Raw genomic sequence first — 21,175 nt, forward strand, 5'->3', positions numbered from 1 at the left:
TTGTAATGAATGCCAGCATACCACTTGCTTGCGTAATTGCCTGATGTATCTTCATGTAACATTTTCATAACTTGTTTAACAGTCTGGATGCATTCCCAGGATCAGGACTGCTGGTGGAATCACAGTTAAAAGGGGCCAATATAATATTATATATTGGAATATATAATGCCATAGCATTTTATATATAGTAAGATCTATAACTGCTGTGTTGGAGGCTTGGCACGAACTCCTGCTCTATCTGCTGATGCACGTTTCTGTGTCAGGAACTTGGCTGAAGATGCAACACTCCCTTTGTTGTCCTGCAGCAAGCAAAATTTTGCAAATAATCTCATTGATCCCCAGAATATACAGGTGCAATTCTACACTGCCATCATAGACAGCTTCCTCACATCAGCCATTACTGTCTGGTTTGGTGCAGCATCCCCTCACAGTGCACAAAAATGACAGCGAGCTGTTAGGTCAGCAGGAAAGGTCATTGACTTCAGCCTATCATCACTGCAGGACTTGAACATGTCCAGGACAAAGAGGCAGATAGGAAAAATCATTGTAGACACTATCCACCCTATAAACTGCCTTTACCAAAAGCTCACTTCTGGAAAACAATAGGGTTATTAAAACAAAATTTCATGCCATCCAGAAAGTTTCTTCTTCCAGGCTAGTTCTAGTTACCTTCCCCTCTCTACCAAGTCACTGCATTGAACTGTAAACACTAAGCTACTTTTTGTATGGGGTATATGGGGTGTCATAGAGGGGTAGCACCTCTGGTGGGGGAACATGTCGCGTCCTTTTCAGGGCAGTTTGTCCACCTTTGGTCCCCACCTGGCACTCAGCTCTCACCTGTGGCTCCCCGTAGCTGTTTGCATGCGACAGCGGCCACACCCCGGGCAACAGCTTTGACAAGCCGGCTAAACCAGGTGAGGGTAGCCGACGGGTCTCAAACCCTCGGTGAGATAGGGAGTTGTCTATCCCAGCATGTGAAGACAGACTCTGGCGGATTGAGCGGACGAGACCTATGGAAAGTCCAATGGTTAAGAAGGCGGTCTCTGCAAGCGTCGTGGAACGTGTAGAGCAGGACAAGACACAGAAGACGTCCTGGTCATCCACTGCGCCTAGTCCCATCTCCAGCTGTCTAGACTTTGTCTTGCCACTGGACCCAGATGGGAATTGGGAAGAGAGAGTGAGGCTGACGCTGCGCAACTCTCCCTCACTTAAATCCAAATCAAACGCTAGTCTCGACACCATCATTATGGAGTCGAGGTCCTCATCAATGTCAGCGATGGACAAACAACAACAACTTTTTTAATTGTTGTTTACATTGCAAATACATGCTGGTATTTATGTATTTATAGACATTTTATTCCATATTTGTACTTTAATCTCTAACTTTATTTTTATATAATTATATAAAGAATATATAATTGTTGAATGTTGTTTTTTTGTTGGATGTCGCTCCCTGACCAAGACACCACAGCAAATTCCTAATACATGTAAATATGGCAAATAAACTTGATCCTTGATTGCTGTGGTCTGGAATGAACCACTGAGGCAATGTGCAATGTCTGCCTGTAAGGACTGGTTTTGGTTCAGCTGGGTAACTGATGTGTCACCTGGGCCTGAAGATCTTCCTGTTGTAACAAGCTTAATAGTGGTCATTACCCTCTAAGCTTGCAATGATCAGAGCTGTGCAAACAGATAATGAGAGGATAAGGCAGAGGAAGTATTGCAAGAGACCATAGGATCTAGGTGCTTCTGACCCAAGCAATAGACCCAATGTCACCAGACTGACCAAGGCACAGCCCTGAACCCCACACAACAGTACTGATGACTCCCCAGACTGAGCAGGGTGCAGCCTGGACCCCACACAACAGTACTGAGTGACTCACCAGACTGACCAGGGTGGAGCCCGGACCCCACACAACAGTACTGAGTGACTCACCCCTCAGTATAGCAGGTTCAACACTAGCTCTCTGCGTGTTGCCCTAGTTTTTCACTCTAGACAGAACTGTGCAGTGAAGAGACTGCCCTCCCATTGCCTTGCCAGCGCTGGCACTAATACCATATTCTTGGTAGAAATGCACAGCCAGATCCTTCTAAAGAACAGATTGTACAATGCTGTGAGTGTTTGCTCTCTGGGATCAGGACACTGCAAGGACACTGTACTCAGCATAGCTGTTATTTTAACCGCTGGATAATCTATTTTTTTTCATATTGTATTCCATGTGGTTGTACAACTCAGTTTGTCTGTATCTTCATGAATGCATTTTGCAGTCTCATCACATGCCAGTTAGCATATCATTAGCATATTTGGAAATATTGTTTCTGGTCTATTCAGATTAATTTAAAATTCAGATTATATATTGTTGAGGATCAAACACCCATCCCTGTGGTTCCCTAGTAGTTACACTTGCCATCCGGAGGGGGACCAATTTGATTCCGACTTTGACCCAATTCTCAATCTGTGTTGGTAAGGAGACCAGAAACTTGGGAATGTGAATGTAAAGATCAAGAACGGGGAAAGCCAGAAGGGGGAGTCCAGTTGGAACAGGCGTGTTGGTCAAAGGAGAATGGATTGGTGAAGGTAGAATTCCTTCCTGAAGGAATAGTCACAAAGATAGAGACTTCTCCCTCTCAGTCCTATCTCAACCCAAAACGTCATCTTACACCTTTTGCCTCCACAGATGCTGACAGACCAAGTGGAGTTCTTCCAGCATTCTTTTGCTCTCAATTTACGCTAGTTTATCATTCCCAATTCTACATTAATGTTGAATGTGGGATCTTACCAAAAACTATCCAAACACCTCACATCCACTGGTTCTCCCCCTCAGACGCTACTAGAAATATTCTCAAATACTCCACTGGATTAGTCAAATGATATTCCTTTCATGAATCCATATTATTTTCAGTATTTTTATATCACATGTTCTTATTTATAGATTCCAGCATTTTCCCATTAATGATTTCAACCTAACAAATCAGTAGTTCCGTCTTTTTTTCTCACTTTTTAAAACTGTGTGTGTGCGTGTGCGAGAGAGTGTTAGTGAGTGTGTGTGTATCTCATTACTTACCTCCGCATCAGTAACCATTCCAGAATCTACAGAATTTTGGAAAATAGCAACCAGAGCATCCATAATTTGCATAGTTATCATTTCCAAAACTCAGGGCTATAGTTAAATCAAATCCCCGTGGTTCATTATTTTTCAGACTCATCAACTTTTCTAATAATATTGTTCTACTAATACTGAATTATATGAATTCTTCACTTGCACCAGATCCTGGGTTCTCCAGTATTTCTGGTGATTTTTTTCTTTGCGTTTTCTTCTTTCAGGACAGGCACAAAGTAGGTACTTAATTCCTCTGTAATTTCTATAGTCCCAATTACATATCCTCACGTACAGTGAATTACATTCACTCTTACTCTGGCCCCCACTCTTTCTTACTCTAGCTCATCCTTTTTTCCAGTCCTGATGAAGGGTCTCGGTTCGAAACGTCGACAGCCCTCTTTTCCTGCCTGGCTGCTGAGTTCCTCCAGCAATTTGTGTGTGTTGCTTGGATTTCCAGCACCTGCAGGTTTTCTCTTGTTTGTGATTACACTCACTCTCCCTTTTCTTACATACCTACAGAAGGTTTGTGTTTACGTTTTTCTCCAGCCTGCCCTCCTATTCAATTCTGCTTTTCTTTGTCAATGTATCGGGTATCCTTTACTGAATTCTGCGCCATGGCGTGCACTAGACCATGAGTGCTTGCGGAGTTTGTTGCTGCGATGTGAATCTGTTTGCCCGGGTCACTACGCCTAGCCCCGTCAGCCCCGTCAGCCCCTCCAGCTCTGAAGTACTGTAGCGGACTGTACCGGCTATTCACCGCAGAACAACCACCGAGAGTGGGATGCGGGAGCTGAGCGAAAAGTGTGACGTGGTGGGTCGTCGATGCCAACGTAATTACGTCATTGCGCCGCACGTTATAAAGCACGGAGAGGCTGCGGCGGTCACAACAAGATGGCGGCGTGTGGACGTGGGAGTTTGATGTTGGCGGCGGCTGATGGCCGGCTATGGCTGTGGGCCCCGCACTGTGTGTGGGTGGCGGTGATGGCGCTTGTTCTTCATCACACGTGTCTCTGCATTGCGGATGAATCCAATCGTCTATTGTCGCTGAAACAAGTGGAGGGGGTTTCCTTGCCTCGCGTACCGGTTCAACAACAGCAGCAGCAGCAGCAACCGCCGCCGCAGGGCCTGGGGCAGTCGCAGGGCCTTCCGTTCCAACCTCAAGGCCGGCAGGTGTTCCAGCCCCCGCGGAAGAACATCTGGCGGATTTCGGAGGACCCGGCGTGTCATGAAGATGTGGTCCGTGTCTGTCCCAAACACACCTGGCAGAACAATTTCGCCGTGCTCGAGTGCTTACAGGACTTGCGAGAGGTGAGCAGCGGCCACGGACTATTCTTAGCGATTGAGGGCTGTTGCTTTTCAGGAACACCGCACCTGGAGGTTGGCGGCGTTCACCGGTATATGTTCCTATGTGGGCAGAATGGGGAGCGGCCTGGCTGCCAGACGGATATATCCGATGGCTAATGGGCACTGCTCCTTTGTAGGGAATGAAGTTTCAGGTTGGACTTCATTCGGTGCGTAGGGGAGAGGGGAGGCGATGAGAAATTCCGTACTGAGGTGTTGACGTAAGAAAGTTTGAGTGGCAATTGTATGTAGTGGAGTTTTGTCAGTTGCTGGTCACTATTTTGAATGAGATGATCTTTCCGTATTTATCTTTTAACAATCTTTGCCTTCCCAAGGTTGTAGTTTTGAGTAGCCACGTGTAACTGGGAATCTGGGTGCGGCAGTTTGTCAAATTAAAAATTCATTCCACTTAACCCGTCTGTTGCAATGGCAATCTATGGCAATGGGCAAAAGCCTGGAGTAAACTTGTTACCGGAAAAGAGTAACTTGTTTTGAATTAGTTCCACCTGGATACTTTAGATGTGAGATTGACGGATTTCTTGAGTTCCACGGCACAAACATTATCTAGAAATGTCACCATTTGTTTTGAGGGGCATTTATTTCTACTTTGTATTCTTTGGGAAATGTAGGATTAGCTTTTCAGAACTAATTGTTTGCCATTTCCCAGATATAATTCCGCATCACTCCACAGCATTTCCCATTTATTTTCTAAAAAATGTTTCAGTATGCTAAATAGATGAAGTACGAGTAACATGAGGTTTTGAGTTATGATTCCATGGTGGGCAGGGATATATGATTTCAATGAAAGTTATTTATTATCCAGCAAGAGCTCCTTTCAGGAGATTGAGAATAGCATTTGGTGTTATAGTTAGAACTAGAGATATGTTCTCATTTGGGACCAGTACCAATTATTTCATCTGGAGGTAACTTGCAGAAGATGTGGGACCTTCGTCTTCCATTTTGGTCTAATTTTATTACATGTGTATTACATTATTTGAAATAAATGGTAAATATTTGATATAAGTTTCATTTTCAGAGTTTAAAAAGGTAGTGATTGGGTAGAATTTCATATTAATTGATACTTCAATAATACTGCAACCAGATTAATGCCACCGTTCATCCAGTTTCAACCACAATGTCAGATATCACTTGCAAAATACTGAAATGATTTTGACTGAATTGTGCTTGCAGATCTCAGCAATGTTTCCATTCTAGTGAAGTTATTAGAAATGTCAAAACTGGGGTTTGTGGTTGGAAGCAGGACTCGCTCGAAATCTGCATTAGAGGCTAAAGTTAGTTATGTTTTCTAATTGCCTGTATGTGCTGTACACCAACAGATTTCAGAAGTTGTAGCTTGGTTTTTCAATGCATATTCCATCCCAATTCTGAATATAAAACTGATAGTATAACTGCATGAATTCGCTATTCTGTGAGTTGCACCTGAAATATTATAAATTGTCAACAAAGTCAGAGTTGATCTTGTCCACATTTTGCCTGGGGTTTGGCATTTTATCTTGCTAAGTTCTGGCATTTTAGTGGTTGAAATCCTTTTTATTTTGCAGATTTGAGCCTTGTAGATTTGTTTACCCTGGGATTGAGATCCACATAAGTTATATATAGAGAGAGAGAAAAGATTGGAAACTAGCATTCCACATCAATCCTATTTCAGATATAACTTGCTTGCGACTGCAGTGCCTAGCATCTCGTGCAGTTTTCTGATAGCTATAAAGCATCCTGACATACATCGATTCCTGAATCCTATATCCCCATGTTACACATCCCAAGTTCAGTTCCCGAGTTGGTTTTCCAAGATTCATATTGAAACTGAAGTTGAACTCCTGAGATTGTCTGGTAGGATTTTTAACTAATTTTACTCAGTTTGAATATTCTCAAGTAAGGTTCTTGATTTTCATGATCAATGTGCCATTGAATCCACAAGAATCTATTGGGCAGACCAGTTACTAGCAGATTGTTGGAAAAAGTAACACTCACAACACACTGGAGGAACTCAGCAAGTCGGGCTCAGCATCCGTGGAAACGATCAGTCAACGTTTTGGGCTGGAACCCTTCGTCTTGTGAGTGTTGCTTTGACCCCAGCATCTGCAGAGTATTTTGTGTTGGAAAAGGTGCTTTCCAAATATGTTATTCCCCAGCATGTGTAAGCTAGGTGATACACGTTCAATTGAGTCAGTGGCACACCTGAAAACTTCTTGAGTAAAACAAACTTGTGATTTGGCAAAAACTGTTGATTTGTTCTAGCATAGCGTTGCTTGCCCTGCAGTGCAGTCACCTGGCTCGCTAATAGAGTGGGGAGAACTTTGAACAATTTTCCAGTGGTTTCTGACCTACATTTGTGCACTCTCTTCCTTTAACTGTACACAGAGTAGGACTGTGTAATAGAGCTGCTGATTCAGGTTGTAGATGCATTTATGTAATGGGTTCCACATAATGTCGATTGCTTGCTTTCGTTAAGTAAAGTGAACACATTTGTTCTTTGCAGATCACTCTTTGTAAATGAAATGTGGCACTTGTGATTATTTGGGTGATCGTAAGTACAAGATCTGAACAGGGTCTATTTTGCAAAACAGGAGATCAGCTTTCTGACATTGCAATCTAAATTTTAAAAAATTCATAGTAAAATGTTCCTGTTATCTAATGTTGTTTCTTGTCCCTTGCACCTTTGGTTGTCAGCTAAATATATTAGCATTTGCATTGGCTTGGAAATATTCGCTTCCTAGCTCACTGACTAGCATTACACTTTTGACCAACAGACTGCTTCATGGTGCTTGCTGTCTCCTGTTTGATAATTTCACATGAAAGTCAATGTATATTTTGCATCCTGTAGGCCTGGAGCCTCTGAAATTAATTTTGATTTCTGATCTAGTGGTGTGTACATCCTGGCTTTTATGTGAATACACATTTGGTTTCTGTTTTCATTGTATAGAGCTAGTGAAATATTTTTGATCAAGATGAAAACAGATGTAAAGTGGATCAGGTATTCTATAACTAGAAGAGTCAAAATAATTCCAACAGATATCCAATAAAAGAAGATAATTTGTCTAGCTTTCCTAAAGAGGATGTCAAGTTCCTAAACTGCTGCTGTGTTAATTCTTGCTGTATTATAAATACAAAACCCACTTTTTGCACTCTGGTCATATGTATTGATTACCTGGCTTTGATCTGTGTCCACATATTCAGTCTTTTCTTATGTCTGTGGCTATTTTTGCATCCCTCTATTTGTGCCATCTGGTCTGTCTGAATTTTGTTGCTTAATATTAGAAGTTTAAAAAAGACCCTGTGATTGAAATCTCTTTTCATGTTGTGCATTGCACTGTTAGTTTCACTTTCTAAAAGAAAGGGATTTTTATCTAATTTGCTTAATGGATTTCTTTTGTCATTTTCTTTCCTGTTGTTTTCATGATTATTATTGGAACTTGATGTAGAGTTAAGTATATAGGTAAGGCCATTCACATCAAAGTTGCTGGTGAACGCAGCAAGCCAGGCAGCATCTCTAGGAAGAGGTACAGTTGACCCTTCGTCAGGACTGAGGCCATTGTCAGGTTTGAGATTTCCTTTTCTCCAACCTCCGTTACAGCATTCCTACTGCCAGAGTTGGAGGTTGAAGACTTGGAGTGCAAGGCAGAGCTTTGATCTGTCATGTAGTCAGTTAACATACAAAATAATTGGGTGCTGCTTAATCAATTAACCATCTCATTGACCATTTGAATGGAAATTTGGATTAAACCTTTTGTAATACTATTTTATCCTATGCATTAGTTACAAACGTTTGTAGATTCATAAATGCAAACTGATGAATTTTCTTCTATTCAACATTCTTCCACTGTTCAGATTAATATTGTCCTTATTTCCATCTTTTTTTAAAAAACACATTAGTCAGTGAAAGCTAAACCGCATCAGAATGTGCCTGTGCAGCAATCAATGTTTTGAACCACATCTAAATCATTTACCTTGGCTCTAAATGAGATGCTTCCAGAAAGGATTACTGGCCCTTGATCGATCAAGAGGCTGTGTATGCTCCTGAGATTTATACTGCTTTGAGCCCAGTGAAATTGACAGAATTATGGCAGGGGTATCACATTTCCTGGTTGAGTAATAACTTTGTATAGTACTGTCAGCTTCTGAATCCATCCTGGATATTGGGAAGCAAACCATTCCCCAAGTTATACCAGTGATCTGAATTTGAGAAATCTTGGTCAATAATACTTTCCTTCTGCCCAGTAAATATTCTTTCTTATAATGTTGTAAAATTAATTTCTCAGAGTATTAGGAATTTAAAGAGTGAAGGTCATACACTGAAATAGCCATTTGTGTAATGAGAGAAAGGAGCGCTGAGTTTAATAGTCAAGCTACATTATTAAACAAGGTTATATCAAGGAAAAATGAAGGATAGCATTAAATGCTTTGTCATGCATGTATTAGAAATTAAATATTCCAGGGTGCAGACTAAATGTAATTGGAGGGGATAATACAGATTGATGTAATTAATCTAATAAGGAATACCAATTTCTTTGAAAATAGTTTGGACAGTAAATTAGGGTACATTCACAACAGTATTATCTTTAAAATCAAGAAGCTAACTGGAAATTTTGTGAACTAATCTATTTCAAAGAACCAGACTCAATTACTTCATCTGATAGTAAGGGACTTACTGAGGGGGAAATGATCAAGGTACGATGAAATTTTACATTGAGTTTGAGAGAAGCAAACCCAAGTTGGAAGTGAGTGTATTGTACCCAAGTAAACTTAATTTCTTTAACACTGGATGAGTAGATAGAGATCAATAAATGAGGAAATATTCCAAATTTTTATTGGAAATTAAAGTTTCACCGGTTGGATTGATGCATCTTTGATAACATGAAGGAATAAAGGATAGTATATGTTTAACACTGACGCTTTTAATGTTGTCACAAAGAGTTGGGAAATAGAAATTAGTGCAGATTACTACACTCAATCAGTCAAGAAGAAGAAGATGGAAGAGAATAAGCTAAGTAAAATTATTTAAAAAATGTTTTACAAATATGTAAGTGTCAGAGAAGTAAATATAGGTCTCATTAAGGAAAAGTTACGAGGAATAAAGAAATAGCTGAAAATAATAATTATCTACACAATTGGGGTAAGGAAAATCAGTGCTAGTTGAGGGAAGGTTTTGGAACAATTGAGTGAGGCCATCTGGTTATTCATTGTTCAAGGATACGAAAACAGATGGCTCCAGAGAGGGTCAGTGGAATCTTTAGGGGTGATCTAATAGATTCCTGAGAGTTTGTAAATGTTCTAATTGATAAAAAGGAATTAAGTTAACTGTTGTATGAAAAAAATAGTGAAAATAGGAAAAGGTTAGCCTAATGTTACTTGCTGAAAAGGAAATCTTGTTTGACAGGAAGTATGTGGTAAAAGATAGATGAGGAGGAATGGGTGATATGTTTCTGAAGAACACACAGGATGAAAGTGCACAGGCAAAGTTATGAGGATAAGGAAAGTTAGCATTTGGAGTGAACATGTAATTTTTAGGCAATTATTAAAAGAATGCTACAATCTACTATAAGATATTTCTAATAAAATATTAAGATTGTGTTTTGTAATCAGATTCGCTACTGCTGCAAAGCTGGGTTGAGAATATGAGCTGTGTAGAAGATACTCTGTGAAGGAGCATAAACTGAATGCCCAGCAAAATGGATTAGTGTACAGAAGTTACAATACTGATTTTAGAATAGGAATAATAAAAACAATATTTTAAATGATGAAATATTAGTTAATTTTGGTATGAATAGCGATTTGAGAAAGCTGATACATAAATATTCACCTGTTGTTGCAGCAAGAGATCAAAGCTTGGTACCAGATGCAGTGATTCAGATCAACAGGTTTACTATACACTGTCAGGATAGATCTGTAGAGTCCCTCAAAAGCAGAGGTGGAGGAGTATGCCTTATGATCAACGCTTCTTGGTGCACAAATATATCAGTGCTGTCCCAATTCTGTTCACCAGGCCTGGAATATCTAGCAGTTAAGTGCCTGCTTTACTACCAGATGAACTCAAACGCCTTCTATGCCCGCTTTGAAAGGGAGAACGCAACTTCAACTGTGAAGATCCCTGCTGCACCTGATGACCCTGTGATCTCTGTCTCGGAGGCCGATGTTCGGTTGTCTTTAAAGAGAGTGAACCCTCGCAAGGTGGGAGTACCTGATAAAGGCTCTGAAAACCTGTGCCAACCAACTAGCAGGAGTATTCAAGGACATTTTCAAACTCTCACTGCTATGGGCAGAAGTTCCCACTTGCTTCAAAAAGGCAACAATTATACAAATGCCTAAGAAGAATAATGTGCCAGTAGCACTCACACCGACAGTGATGAAATGCTTTGAGAGGTTGGCCATGACTAGACTGAACTCCTGCCTCAGCAAAGGTCTGGACCCATTGCAGTTTGCCTATCACCACAATAGGTCAACTGCAGATGGAATCTCAATGGCTACCCACACGGCTTTAGACCACCTGGACAACACAAATACCTATGTCAGGATGCTGTTCGACTATAGCTCAGCATTTAATACCATCATTCCCACAGTCCTGAATGAGAAGTTGCAGAACCTGGACCTCTGTACCTCCGTACCTCCCTCCACAGTTGGATCCTCAACTTCCTAACTGGAAGACCACAGTCTGTGTGGATTGGTGATAACATATTCTCCTCGCTGACGATCAACACTGGCACACCACAGGGGTGTGTGCTTAGTCCACTGCTCTACTCTCTATATACGCATGATTGTGTGGCTAGGCATAGCTGAAATACCATCTATAAATTTGCTGACGATACAACCATCGTTGGTAGAATCTCAGGTGGTGACGAGAGGACGTACAGAAGTGAAATATGCCAACTAGTGGAATGGTGCTGCAGCAATAACCTGGCACTCAACGTCAGTAAGATGAAAGAGCTGATTGTGGACTTCAGGAAGGGTAAGACGAAGGAACACATACCAATTCTCATAGAGGGATCAGAAGTGGAGAGAGTGAGCAGTTTCAGGTTCCTGGGTGTCAAGATCTCTGAGGATCTAACCTGGTCCCAACATATTGATGTAGTTATAAAGAAGGCAAGACAGTGGCTATACTTCGTTAGGAGTTTGGAGAGATTTGACATGTCAACAAATACACTCAAAAACTTCTGTAGATGTACAGTGGAGAGCATTCCATCAGGCTGTATCACTGTCTGGTATGGGGAGGCTACTGCACAGGACTGAAAGAATCTGCAGAGGGTTGTAATCTAGTAAGCCCCATCTTGGGTACTGGCCTACAAAGTACACAGGACATCTTCAGGGAGCAGTGTCTCAGAAAGACAGCAACTATTATTAAGGACCTTCAGCACCCAGGGCGTGCTCTTTTCTCACTGTTACCATCAGGTAGGAGGTACAGAAGCCCAAAGGCGCGCACTCAGCGATTCAGGAACAGCTTCTTCCCCTCTGCCATCTGATTCCTAAATGGACATTGAACCCTTGGGCACTACCTCATTTTTTAAAAATATACAGTATTTCTGTGTTTTGCACATTTTAAAAGTCTATTCAATATGTGCATACTGTAATTGATTTATTATTTTTCTTCTATATTATGCATTGCATTGAACTGCTGCTAAGTTAACAAATTTCACATCACATGCCGGTGATAATAAACCTGATTCTGATTCTGAAGCCACTTATGGTATTTTGTTGCTTAGGATGTCAGAATTTAAGAATAAGGAAGTTGTTGCATTTGTGATTGTCTTTGATGAGAAATCACCAGAGTCTGTGGATTTTGTCTTCACCTCAGGGATAATTTGCTTTCCATGGAAAGGAAGTGCAGTGTACATATATAAATATATAAAGATTCTGAAAGTGATCAGTGACAGATGCTGAGTGATTCTTTGCTTTTAACAAAATATTCAAGAGTAGGGGATTTGTTCTCAATAAGGGTCTTGTCATTTAGGACGGAAATGAGAAATTTCTTTTACATAGGCTTTCAAATCTAGGTATTTTCCTCTTCACAGAGCTGTTATTGTGCAGTACTGGTTGTATACTCAGCTCTCGGGCTAATAGATTTTTTGATGCTAAGTGAAATGGAGAATATCATAATTTAGCATTCAAATTTATTTGAAGCACAAATCATCCGTGATCTCAATTACCTTTGGAGCAGTTTGCTGGAATCATATGCCCCGGACCTAAATGTCTACATAAAATTCACAGCTTACTATCATTTGGGTAGCAGTTTAATAGTTCCAGAGTGTTCGGGTTTGTGTCTGTTCTCTGTCAGGTTGTCTGTCAGCTCTTATATTTTCTGCATTGATAGCTTTGTAGGCGTCCACATCTTTTGATACTTTATCTACAAATATTGTTGCTAACCCTAACAAAATTAAGGGAATGCTTTGTCTAACTTATCGATATAACACTTAAGAGAATTAGCAATTTTAAAAATGATCCTGCATTTTAATGAGTTAATTTTTCATCAAACATTAAGTTTTGATGACAGTAGAAGTCTAAGGTTGATACCACTTTGCACAGTATTCCTCTGGTTCACTCATTGGATGGTTTGGTGTTGAGCGGCCAATCAGTAAGTGGGATTCATTAGAAACTGCCAATAAGAATGATTCAGGTGCAAGCAGAGTGGCCACTCTTTTGGAGTGTGCCAACGTTTAGAGTGGCTTTGGCTGATCAGGCTTAGGCAAGATCAGGTTTGAGTGAGGAACATTGTCTTTAAGTTACACACACTCTCTAAGTTCATTCCTCATCTGTAAGGGCATAGTAGGATAGTGAGAATGGCTCTGGGACAGTGTTTTGTTCTGTGTGTGGGATGTAAAAGTCTGTAAAACCTCCAGTCTCCCAGATAAACACATCTGCACAAGGTGCAGCTCCTGAGAGAACTTGTTAAGGAAGTGGAGCTGCAGCTCGATGACCTTTGGCTCATATGGGAGAATGACGAGGTGATAAGACAGAAGCTACAGGGAGGTAAAGTGTGAAAGAAAGGTGAAAGTGGATCTCTAACTGCTGGAAAATGACACTGAAGAGGTAGTAATGGTGGGCAAGTGGAAGACATTAGCAAGTATGGTGGAAGTTCCTGGTGTCAGAGGTCATGTGAAGTTACCATTACTAGGGAGAAGGTTCTTGCGAAACTGAAAGGTCTGAAGGTAGATTAGTCACCTGGATCAGATGGTGTACACCACAAGGTTCTGAAAGAGGTGGCTGAAGAGATTGTGGAAGCATTGGTAATGATCTTGCAAGAATTACTAAATTCTGGAATGGTTCCAGAAGACTGGAAAATTGCAAGTGTCACTCCACTCTTTAAGAAGGGAGAGAGGCAGAAGAAAGGAAACTATAGGCTAGTCGGTCTGACCTCAGTGGTTTGGAAGATGTTGGAGTCGATTGCTATGGATGTGGTTTTGGGGTACTTGGAGGTACATGTTAAAATAGGCCTAGTCAGCATGGTTTCCTCAAGGGAAAATCTTACCGGAGAAATATGTTGAAATTCTTTGAAGAAATAGCAAGCAGAATAAACAAAGGACAATTTGGTTGATGTCTTATATTTGGATTTTCAGAAGGCCTTTGACAAGGTGCTTAACAGATTATGGGCCCATGGTATTACAGGGAAGATTCTAGTGTGGATAAAGCAGTGGCTGATTGGCAGGAGGCAAAGAGTGGGAATAAAGGGAGCCTTTTCTGGTTGGCTGCCTGTGACTAGTGGTGATCTACAAGGGACTGTGTTGGGACTGATTCTTTTAACGTCATATGTTAATGATTTGAATGATGGGATTGGTGGCTTTGTTGCAAAGTTTGCAAACAATACAAAGATAGGTCGAGGACCAGGTAGATTTGAGGAAGTAAGAGGCTGCAGAAGGACTTAGAATAGGCAAAGAAGTGGCAGATGGAATACATTATTGGGAAGTGTATGGTCATGCACTTTGGTAGAAGAAATGGAAGGACTGACTATTTTCTAAATGAAGAGAAAATACAAAAAATGAAGGCACAGTGGGACTTGGGTGTCCTTTTGCAGGATTCCCTAAAGGTTAATTTGAAGATTGAGTCTGTGGTAAGGAAGGCAAATGCATTATTAGCATTCTTTTCAAGAAGGCTAGAATATAAAAGCAAGGATGTAATGTTGAAACTTTATAAATCACTGGTGAGGTCTTACCTTGGAGTATTGTGAGCAGTTTTGGGCCCTTTATCTTAGAAAGGGAGGGAGGGGGACTGAGTCGACGTTCCCTCCCTCCCCTCCCCTCCCTATCTTAGAAAGGATGTGTTGTACCACTTCAAAAAAGGTCGATAGCTATAATTTATAAACAGCTATTGAATTTACGAATTAATGATAAAATTAAATGTGCTTGGAAATTGGAATTTCAAGACTCATTTTCAGATAATCAATGGAGTAAAATTTTTCCAAACGCAAACACGAGGAATTCTGCGGATGCTGGAAATTCAAGGAGGAGGTACCTAGGGATGCTGCCTGCTGCCTGGCCTGCTGCGTTCACCAGCAACTTTGATGTGTGTTGGTTGAGTAAAATTTTTCATTTGGTTAATAACTCATTTATTTGTGCCTGTCAGTCTTTGATACAGTTCAAGGTAGTGCATCGGGCCCATATGTCAAAGGATAAATTAGCACGTATTTTTTCCAACATCAATCCTATTTGTGACAGATATAATATTGAGGTGGCCACTTTAACTCATATGTTTTGGTCTTGCATAAAGCTAGACAATTTTTGGAGAGATGTTTTTAAAACGTTATCAAAAGTCTTGGACCTGGACCTACAACCTAATTTACTTACGGCAATATTTGGGATTATCCCATCGGAGCCAGGAAATATTCCTGTTTCCGTTCAACGTGCGATAGCCTTTTCAACTTTATTGGCTAGGAGAGCCATTTTACTGAAGTGGAAGGATTCTAATCCACCTACTGTCTTTTATTGGCTTTCCTCAATTATGTCCTGTTTAAGTTTAGAGAAAATAAGAAGTTGGACATTTGATCCATCCTTTAAATTTGAGCAAAACTGGTGACCTTTTATTCAAACGCATCTCCCCCATTTCACGTACATCTGCTCTCACTCCATCCTCTCGCCACCCCACTAGGAATAGGGTTCCCCTGGTCCTTGCCTACCACCCCACCAGCCTCCGGGTCCAACATATTATTCTCCGTAACTTCCGCCACCTCCAACGGGATCCCACCACTAAGCACACCTTTCCCTCCCCCCCTCTCTCTGCATTCCGCAGGGATCACTCCCTACACAACTCCCTTGTCCATTCGTCCCCCCCATCCCTCCCCACTGATCTCCCTCCTGGCACTTATCTGTGTAAGCGGAACAAGTGCTACACATGCCCTTACACTTCCTCCCTTACCACCATTCAGGGCCCCAAACAATCCTTCCAGGTGAGGCAACACTTCACCTGTGAGTCGACTGGGGTGATATACTGCGTCCGGTGCTCCTGATGTGGCCTTTTATATATTGGCGAGATCCGACGCAGACTGGGAGACCGCTTTGCTGAACATCTACGCTCTGCCCGCCAGAGAAAGCAGGATCTCCCAGTGGCCACACATTTTAATTGCACATCCCATTTCCATTCTGACATGTCCATCCACGGCCTCCTGTACTGTAAAGATGAAGCCACACTCAGGTTGGAGGAACAACACCTTATATTCCGTCTGGGTAGCCTCCAACCTGATGGCATGAACATCGACTTCTCTAACTTCAGCTAAGGCCCCACCTCCCCCTCGTACCCCATCTGCTACTCATTTTTATGCACACATTCTTTCTCTCACTCTCCTTTTTCTCCCTCTGTCCCTCTGAATATACCTCTTGCCCATCCTCTGGGTCCCCCCCCCCCTTGTCTTTCTTCCCAGACCTCCTGTCCCATGATCCTCTAGTATCCCTTTTGCCTATCACCTGTCCAGCTCTTTGCTCCATCCCTCCCCCTCTTGTCTTCTCCTATCATTTTGGATCTCCCCCTCCCCCTCCAGCTTTCAAATCCCTTACTCACTCTTCCTTCAGTTAGTCCTGACGAAGGGTCTCGGCCTGAAACGTCGACTGCACCTCTTCCTACAGATGCTGCCTGGCCTGCTGCGTTCACCAGCAACTTTAATGTGTGTTGCTTGACCTTTTATTCAATATTTTCATTTGATTTGATTTATTACTCTTCCAATTTTTTTTCTTGGAAGTTTTAGATTTGATCAGGAAGTCTTTCCTTTTTTTGGTCGTATCCTCAGAATGGACTGCCCAGTCCCTTTTTTTTGTATTGTGTAGTGGGGTTTTTTGTTCATTAAAAAATTTAAAGTTTTTTCTTTCCATGAATTGATAAGAGGAGAATTAGCTGTTTTCTTTTTTATTATATGCTGCATACTAGCATAACACTATGTATGATTTTGATAATGTCTATCTCACTTTCTGTTTGTATTGTTATTGATATATATATTTGAGATAATTCTTCTCTTTGTATTTATGCTCCTTTTAAATCAATAAAAAGATTGATAAAGAAGGTTATATGATGTTATTGTGCATGCGTGGCTGTCCTTACATTTCAGTTCAGAGCTTTGTGACATTTGAATACAACGTGGGGAAAAAAGATCTTGCCATCTGTTCTTCCACCCATCAAATTGGCTTATTACTGTGATTTTAGTGATAGATAAAGTGTAACAAAAACAAAGGAGGTGGAGAAAGAATATAAACTGGAGAAATGCAGATCTGAAGGAAACACTGAGCAGGACAGGCTGGGCTTATAGAGTTGGAGACTGGGTGGTACTATACCTTCCCAACTGGCCTGTTCTGTTGCAAAAATTATTTAGCTGAAGCTGTTGAATTAATTTGTAATTCTGAAGACTGTAAAGAGCCTAATGTACATATCTTGAGATGTTTAATTTTTTTCAGATTGGTTTATTAATGATCATCTATAAAAGTTAGTATTAAGAGGACTTCCGGTGAGCTACGAGGCGGGATGGCAGCACAGCACTGAGAGCTGACATGTACCCCTCCTTCTTCAAGTTCTTTGGGGCTCATAGATGGTCTTAATACAAGATTGAGTCGGAGAAAGATCTAACTAAAGCCATGACCTCAAAAAAAAGATTGAAATTCAACCAGAAAACAAGATACCAGCAGACAACATCAAGCTAGTGATTCATCTGAGGAAACAGCTATGCTAATTAAGCAAACAATGGCAACTGAGATGGAATCGCTGCAAGAAACGGTAGCCCACATACTAGAGGAGCCACTGGAAAAGGCTCTTGACCCCATACAGAAGCATATGGCAGAGAATGGCAACGTTCTCCGGTCTTTAAAGGAGCAAGCGGACATTCATGCTAAAAAAACTTAGCACGGTCTTCAACAAAATAGACAACATTCAGGTTTGCTTATGCAAGAATGAGAAAATTAGTAACTCCTGTCTCTCGGTGATTAAGATATGGAAGAAGCTAAATGACTTGGAGGACAGATCCAGGAGAAACAGTGTGCAGCTGGTCAACTTACCGACAGGCGCTGAGGGCGACGATCCAAGAGGTTACCTCCAGAAGATGCTGCCTAATTGAATTCCAGCACTCAAGAATTCCCACAGCACTCCACTGGAGATTGACAGAGCACATAGGATCTTTTCCAACAACACCTCAAGACCGTGGACCATGGTTTTTAGGCTTCTATGGTACACCGACTGGCAGGCTATCCTGGAGGGCACGAGGAAAACCAAACCTACTCTTCCTGATGGCACCCAGCTGCAGTTCTTCGCCGATTACAGCCCCGGCACGATGCAGGAACAGCAGGGATCCAAGGAGATCCATGCTAAACTTTGACAGAAGGGGATCGACTTGTTCCTCATATACCCAGCGTTTTGAAAGTGAATATCAAGGGCATGAAGATGTCGTTTAACTCGGCAGAGGAAGCGAAAGCAGTCCTGAAATTATCGGTGCTGGGAGATATGGAAGAAAACCCTGGGCGAAGTCCATACGCCCCTTGGAAGGAGGTGGAACTAGATTAAGAGCTTGGACCAGTCTGTATGCATAACCTAACAGGCATGGGCAAGTTAACGTCCTAGGTGTGAAGTTTTCTGGTTATTCTGTTATTGGAAAGTCATTCGATGCACTTTTGTATTTAGTTAATTAAGGGGCCAATTTGTCTCTGAGTATTGCAGGTCAGAGTTTTAAGGTAATGGCTTAGTTAACTTGTTAGTACAAGGATAACATGGTAAGGTGATATAAGTCCACCTAGATTTATACTTTTTATCTTTTACTTTCTAAGGTGAATATTCAATATACCCAAATGTCATACTTCATCAAGAACGAAGCTGAAAAACAGCAGTTTGTTCTGATTCTGAATAACGTTAATTGTACACGTTCATTTCGGGTTATGTCTCCAGTAGACTTGTTTTCGTTCTTGGGCGCCAGATAAGACGTCACTGACGCCATCGCTAAGTGACAGTGGATTAAAGCAACAGTTTCTCGCAAGAGAGCTGATGGGGTCTTGATTATGTGGTATATTATATTTCAGACTGAAATGGTTTTAATTATATAGGGTAACGGGTTTGTCCAGGTTTTGTTTTCTTGTCTCTTTGATATGATTGTCTATGAGAACTGCTTTGCCTTTCTAATTTGTTGGTGCTAGAGGGGAGTGGTTATTGTTCAGTGTCTGACATTGCTAAGTGACACAGATGTTACAAAGTAAAGGGTTGAATGGGAGGGTGGTGGGAAGAGGGTAACTCAGGGCTCCACCACCAACTTACAACAACAGATCCAGGGGAAGATGTGCAACACAGATAAATTAGGAAATCTTACTATTGTATAAAATAGGAATGTTTTGTCTGTGTATGCACCACTATTCAGTTGGTGGAGGGGGAATGCTGATAAAGGTTGGGGGGCGGTTGGGATAAACAGTCAAAATGTAATTGGCAACTGATTGTATTGAATTTAATTTGTTGGTGTTGCAATAAAAATTAGTAATAAAAAAAAAATCAGTATTAACTTCTGAAAGCTTTGGGTGTGTCTCTATCCTTTGTTACAGGTTTAGCTTAGGCATGTTTGCTTCCACCACTTTACAACATTTGTATGAATCACTGAGCAACTGCTTTGAAATGTTTTGCAGTGCTAGGTGATCCTCTGACAGATATATTATTTTAGAACCTTATGAGAAAGAATCACAAACCATGTCTGTTGTTTGCATACTAGCAATGCTAAAGTTCATTATGAATGTTGGGTGTGCCATCTCGACCATTGTAGATCTGTAAGCACTCTAAAGACAATGGTTCTTTCATTTGGTCATGAAAATGCCAGTGTCCATACACAAATAAGCAAAAATCTGCAGATGCTGGAAATACAAGCAACGCACACAAATTTCTGGAGGAACTCAGGAGCCCAGGCAACATCTATAGAAAAGCGTACAGCTGACATTTTGGGCCAAGGCTCTTCAGCAGGACAGTCGATTTCTGGTTTAGAGGTTTGGCCTCATTGAATGATCTGACCAAGGAACAAAGATATACCCCAAACACCAGGACTTTTAACAGTTACCTTAATCATTGCTTACAGTTGTGCAAGTTCATTACTGATTTGCATAACTATCAACTTTGTGACTTCAGCCCTGATGAATCTTGATACAGGACAGGGTTTCCAAACAGATATCCTGTGATAAACTCAGTGCTGAAGATCCCTTAGTGATGTTTTTCCCTTTAATATTATGGTCAACACTGAATTATCTTGGCATAAGATCTGGGAGATTTGGATAGCAGTGGAAAATTCTAAAACTCTCCAGAGGTAGTCCTGAAGAGACCCTGGTATACAGTGCCTTGAAGAAGTATTCAGCCCCCAACCAATTGAGATTTTGATTAATTTAACTGAGAATTTCTATTTGCAAATCACAGTAGAGCTCCAAAATGGAAAATTGTAAAGCATGAAAAACTAAAATTCAAAAAAACGCCAGCAGTTCAAAAATATTGACCCTCCCTTCTCCAGTACTTAGTTGAACCACCTCTCTCAGCTATTACAACTAGTAGTCTTTTTGGATCAGACTATTAGCTTTGCAAACGTAATGGAGCAGGATTTGCCCATTCCATTTGTTAAATTGCTCAAGCTTGGCCAGTTTAGTTGTGGAGTGCCGATAGATGGCAGTCATGATGTTTGATTGGGTTAAGGTCAGGACTCTGGGCCACTCAAGGACATCAATTTTCTTCATTTGAAGCCACTGCATGGTCGCTCTGGCAGTGTGCTTTGGGTCATTGTCCTGCTGAAAGATGCATTTCTACCCTCAGTTTAAGTTTCCTGGCAGAGGCTAGCAGGTTTTTATCCGGGATCTTGGTTTAGCAGCATTCATCTTCCCATCCACCCTGACCAGATTTCCAGTCCCTACTGTTGAAAAGCATCCCCATAGCATGAAGCTACCTCTTCCTGACTTTACAGTAGGGATGGTATTACCTGGCACAGTATTAGGTTTACACCACATGTACTGCTTAGTGTTGAGGCCAAAATGTTCCACTTTAGTGTCATCCAAGAACTTCTTCCACATCTTTACAGTATTTTCTAAGCAATGCTTTGCAAAGTCTTTATGGGCAGGGATATGCTTTTTTAAGCTGGGGTTTCTTCCTTGCTACTTTTCCATAAAATACCTTTTTTATGCAAGGCCCTAGATTTATGGAGCCATGATCTTCATCTCCAGTTGCAGCCACTGACTTCTGCTCACTCTGTGTGACTGCTGGCATCACAGTAGCCTCTCTTACAAGTGCTATTCTTCTCAGGCGACTAAGTTTAG

At 41.3% G+C, this 21,175-nt stretch overlaps 1 protein-coding gene across 1 annotated transcript in view; it reads left to right on the forward strand.

The window, feature by feature from the left end:
- The first annotated feature begins 3,977 nt into the window (after positions 1 to 3,977).
- Positions 3,978 to 21,175, forward strand: part of glg1a (golgi glycoprotein 1a) — a 166,281-nt gene continuing 149,083 nt past the window's right edge. The window contains exon 1 of the mRNA XM_072279381.1: positions 3,978 to 4,409. Coding sequence (XP_072135482.1) covers positions 3,993 to 4,409 — 417 coding nt within the window. The 5' untranslated portion in view covers positions 3,978 to 3,992. The remainder of the gene's footprint in view (positions 4,410 to 21,175) is intronic.

The sequence above is a fragment of the Mobula birostris genome, chromosome 15 (assembly GCF_030028105.1).
Source record: "Mobula birostris isolate sMobBir1 chromosome 15, sMobBir1.hap1, whole genome shotgun sequence".
Classification (NCBI taxonomy): domain Eukaryota; kingdom Metazoa; phylum Chordata; class Chondrichthyes; order Myliobatiformes; family Myliobatidae; genus Mobula; species Mobula birostris.